Genomic DNA, 4,901 nt, shown 5'->3' on the forward strand with positions numbered 1-4,901 from the left:
GCGCTGTGTAATGAAAATGCAATCCAAAATGTTCAACCCGTGAATGTTAATGCATTTAGGGAAAATAACATTTGAATGATCATTTTGCAACAGTTTTGCTTGGCTATCTTAAACACATATACTCAATCCGGGGAATGCATTTTAATTTTGCAATTTAAAGAGCGTTAAAATATGCATTTCAAAATACATATTAAAAATAGTGTATAGGAACGGACAAATGTCAATTGTGTTATTGAAATTTCATTTTCATTTTGCACCTAATGTTGCACATCTGTTATTTTAAATGTATATTTAAAGACATAAATGCATTGTCATTTTACATACTGCATTGCCATTTTGCAAATTGCATTTCAATTTGATAATTGCTACCAATATGCTTCCATATACATTATCAAGAGCACAATACATTTTATCTTATATAAATTAAGTTTGTAGCTCAACAAGAGCTTGTCTTTTTACATATACATATTTACACCATAGCTTGCATATCTTTAAACATAAAAACAGTTCAGTTGTCAAAGGGAGATTGTCTTTGTGTGTGATATTTATCCTGGGTGATAAAATGTCAACAATTATTGTCATTTAAAACTTTGCAAATGTAATCGAAAGAGCAAATATGGTGGTAAATCAAATAAAATCTCTTGCCTACTTATTACAAAAAAAGGTGACACTTTACAATACTGTTCAATATTGGTTAACAATTTGTTAACGCATTAGCTATGAACTAACATGAATAATGGAATATGGACATTAACTAACATTAACAAGGATTAATAAATGCTGAAAAACGAAATTGTTCGTTGTTAGCTAATGCATTTACTAACAAATACAACCTTATTGTAAAGTGTTACCAAAAGAATTAATGGATCTCAAGCCCACAAAAATGCAATTATTTTTCAGCAAAAACCATGCCATGACTTCACCAGTTTTTCAAATAAATACTTTCAATTCCCAATCTCACGCGTCTCATAGTATTGTTCGAGATCTGTGAATATGTCATTGGGGTTCCTACAGCTCAGGTTGCAAAAACAGGCATTTATCCACATGACGTGCAAGGTGAAGCCGGATCCGTTAGGACACTGAAACTCAACCCCGACAGTCTTAGATTTATAAGGGATGCAGCAGCGCTCATCTGTACAGACTCCACAGTATTTGGGCTGGTAAGACTTTGTACTGGTACAGCCTGAGATGGTGAAGTTGTGTGGCTGCTTATCCATGAAGATGTTTAAACACTTCTTTCCAGGCTTGTAGAGAAATAGTTATGGTCAAAAATATCCATACACATTATCTTATAAATGTTATAATATACATTGTTTTATATTTAAATATATAATATTTACTTTATAACCACATTGTTAAAAGGGATATTTTACTCCAAAATGAAAATTCTGTTATCATTAACTCTCATTACAGTCTAAGTCACTTTTCACCTGCATTGCATGAATAAAAAGAGCAGCCACAAAAATCTCATTCTCATCTTCTATGGAATGACATGAGGGTATATAAATGATGACCAATTTGTCGTTTTAGGGTGAATTGTCCCTTTAAATGTATTAACCGACTCGAGTGCATTCGAGGCACACAATTACTGCTTACCCTAATGTGCTTTGTGATGTCCACTTCGCAGGGCCGTATTTTACAGAGTCTGCTCTCTTTCACCATCTGACACTGCTTGTTTTTATTTGTAATGCGTGCAGACACGCCACGGCCGCAGGTCTTTGAGCAGGGACTCCAGGAGGTGGTCTGGGTCACACAGTTCTTATTCGAGTCCTCGTTTCCTCTAGAGAGACCTATCAGAAGATAGAGATGACAGTACGTGCTTCTTCATTTGTGAAAATGGGGAAAAGTTTTGAATGATTGTTTTGGTTATTTTAATTTTGTGACATGAAGATTGCATTTAAACTGGACTATTTCCAGTTTATGAAATATTTTAAAGCTGATCTTAGGTACTTTTTACGTTTTGTTTACATCTTTCCTTAGTTGTAAACATATATTTTAGTTTTAAATGATATTTTTGTTTGATATTTTATTTTTATCTATACTTCATCTTATTTACCTTGTCTGAAATTTTACATTGAACACAATGTCACATGATCGCAGATAACTACAGTTAAAAATGCAATATGTTCACACCAAAATAACTACCTAAAACTTTCATCTACCCTGAATAAAAGTTTTAACGCATTTTGCAAAAATGTCAAAGGACAATGAGTATACCAGCTATTGTGTGTCGTGGTGCTGTCTTGCGCCCCCTCACAGACTCATCACAGATCCACTGTTCACAGCAGCGACCAGAGATTTTGACCCGTTGGGGGTTCTGGCACCACAATCTGGGGGGCTGAGACTCATGACACAGTGAAACACAGCCAATCGCCCCATTTACACACAGACACTGATATCTGCAACTGGGCTGGAAGCTTTGGCCATTGCGATAGATTACACCACTGTATTGACAACCAGTGCCTGGCAGATCTGAACAGTGACAAGAGTAAAACTTTTATTGAATCATGGTTTATTTATTGATTTTTAAAGAAACAGTTGAGTGTATTAATGTATCAAATCATTAATGGGTTATATAATACAGAATTAATGGCAAAAAAATATGCTATATATTAAAAAGAAGTATTGTATAAAAACTATGCAAAAAAAGTCAAACAGTGATTAGTTGGCTTTGTTAGAGGCCATGTGTTAGAACATGAACACTTACATGCACAAACTCCTTTTTCGTACCTCGGCTTGTCAACGCTGTAATCACAGTAAAGGCCGCGATGATGGTCACAGTTGTGTTTTTCATTGCAGACCTCCCCCAACTGTTTGGCACAAGCTCGGCAGCATTCACAGCCGTCCATGATCAGGCTGACACCTGGTGGGCAGGTGGAAGGAGATTTAGGGCACTTGCAGGGCCATTGGCAGTACTGAGTGCGGTTGTCGGACTCCGTTACGTGCAGCATCTTAGAGGAATCCTGGGCAAAAGCCAGCTGAATCTGGAAGACACAAGTACAGACACATATTTATCATATAAAACAGCATAAAAGCTTTATCTTCATCGTTGTTGTTTTTTCTAAATTGTTATTTAAAACCATATGACAAATTTGCATATTAGTCTGTCAACTACCCATGTGCATTTTCAAGAGTAACTGACGTCCACAGGATGTGTATTAGAAACCATGTATCACAATGTGTGACGTCACTGCACGGTTTCCTAAAACGCGCGTAACATGACGTCATTCCTTAAAAAGTCTAAAAATATGCTATAGCCTACGTAATAATGCGATTACATGTACGGCATTTATAGTCTAATGAATATAGTACACTAATGTAAATGCTATTCGTGTCTTGGGCAAAGTAAATGAATAATCCTTATAAAAACAATGTTATCACTGTAGGCTAATTCATTGTTATTTGCGCGATATAGGCGATCCAAGCAAAGCCTATAAAAAACCCAAATATTAATTGTATTGTCTTCAGCACTGATCTATTTATGGGACAAAATACAGTTTTCAATCGTTTTTAAAACGTTATTGTATGTGCACCATCGTAATAAACTGCAATGCACATAGCATGTAGGCCTGATTATTATTATTAATTTCTAGCAATTCAGTTTTACGTCCCTAATGTTGATTAAACTTATTTATGTATTTATTATATTATATTATTTAGTTCATTTAAAATATAAAACTATGCTAGTTTCTCTACACGTATTTGGATAATTTAGCCTTGTTTATGTTAATTAGCTGCATGCAATGTTCGATTAAATTCTTTAAAATCAAAATGTTTAGTTACCTGAAGTATACCAGTGACTAACAGAACCCAAGCCAGGAGCCACGTCATCGCTGATTCCGAGCGATAAATGCATAAATCCAAAATGTGATGACGCTTTAATAATCGCCCGTGCGCATACAGTGTCCATTCATTGTGTAGTGACAATCAGAGACTCACACGCGCTTCTGCTGCACGCGCTGATCTGAAGTTTCATCTTAGGACAAACCCACTGTGCGTTCTTCCCAACAGAACAATAGCCTATAAAATCTGTCTTTCTGGCACTAAATTATGAAAAGGAGGGACATTTTTGAGAACATTTCTCTAAGATAAAAAGTTAAAGAAATAGAATCAGAATCAGTTAAAACTTTGGCACAGTTTGCAGAATGTCATTGTCAAGTCCCTGCGTATAGATATACAATTCTTATTTAGTACCTCTGAGGAAAAACATTATGGAAAACAAATGTCGAGTCAAATGTCCTTTTAAAATGATGGAAGCAATAGTCCTTGCATTGTATTAATAGCTAACGTAATGCTTTACTATTTTAGAAAATCTATGCAGATTGATGAGTTTAAAGTTAAATTTACAGTTCCAAGAGGGAAATGGATAGGTCATCTAGAATTATGCTCTCTTGTTTTTTTCAATGTCTTTTCTCATTCATTCTACTGATAGCTGATTTATCATCACATCATGAGAAACATGAATAATAACTAACTAACTAACTAACTAACTAACTAACTAACTAACTAACTAACTAACTAACTAACTAACTAACTAACTAACGTTTTACGAAAAGAAAAAGACACAGACTGATCCCAGTTCATTTTGTATCTGATAAACCTGACAAGCTCTAATCAGAACAAAATAAAAATTGTAACAGGAGTACTTGAAAAGGATGTATCATAACTTGTAATATCAGTTTAATAAGCATCAAACGATTTATTTGTATAATTAACAAATTTTTAATACCAACCCAAATTTCCAAGGTTTGAATCTTCAATTCAATTCAATTCAATTTTATTTATATAGCGCTTTTCACAATGTGCATTGTTCCAAAGCAGCTTTACAGGAGCAAATAAGAAAAACACAGAAAGGTAAAACACAGCACAGTGCATGGTGTTTATAGACCAAGCAAGATCAT

The 4,901-nt window shown here is 34.6% G+C and overlaps 1 protein-coding gene across 1 annotated transcript; it reads right to left on the reverse strand.

The window, feature by feature from the left end:
• Nucleotides 1–18: 18 nt before the first annotated feature.
• LOC130551087 (CCN family member 4-like) lies at nt 19–3,925 on the reverse strand. Its single transcript, XM_057328644.1, has 5 exons — nt 3,784–3,925; nt 2,708–2,984; nt 2,218–2,472; nt 1,597–1,790; nt 19–1,244 (listed from the first exon to the last, which is right to left on the reverse strand). The coding sequence occupies exons 1-5, from the start codon at nt 3,829–3,831 to the stop codon at nt 945–947; spliced, it is 1,074 nt and encodes a 357-aa protein (XP_057184627.1). The 5' UTR covers nt 3,832–3,925; the 3' UTR covers nt 19–944.
• Between the last annotated feature and the right edge of the window lie 976 nt (nt 3,926–4,901).

Source organism: Triplophysa rosa, unplaced genomic scaffold (genome assembly GCF_024868665.1).
Source record: "Triplophysa rosa unplaced genomic scaffold, Trosa_1v2 scaffold629, whole genome shotgun sequence".
NCBI lineage: Eukaryota > Metazoa > Chordata > Actinopteri > Cypriniformes > Nemacheilidae > Triplophysa > Triplophysa rosa.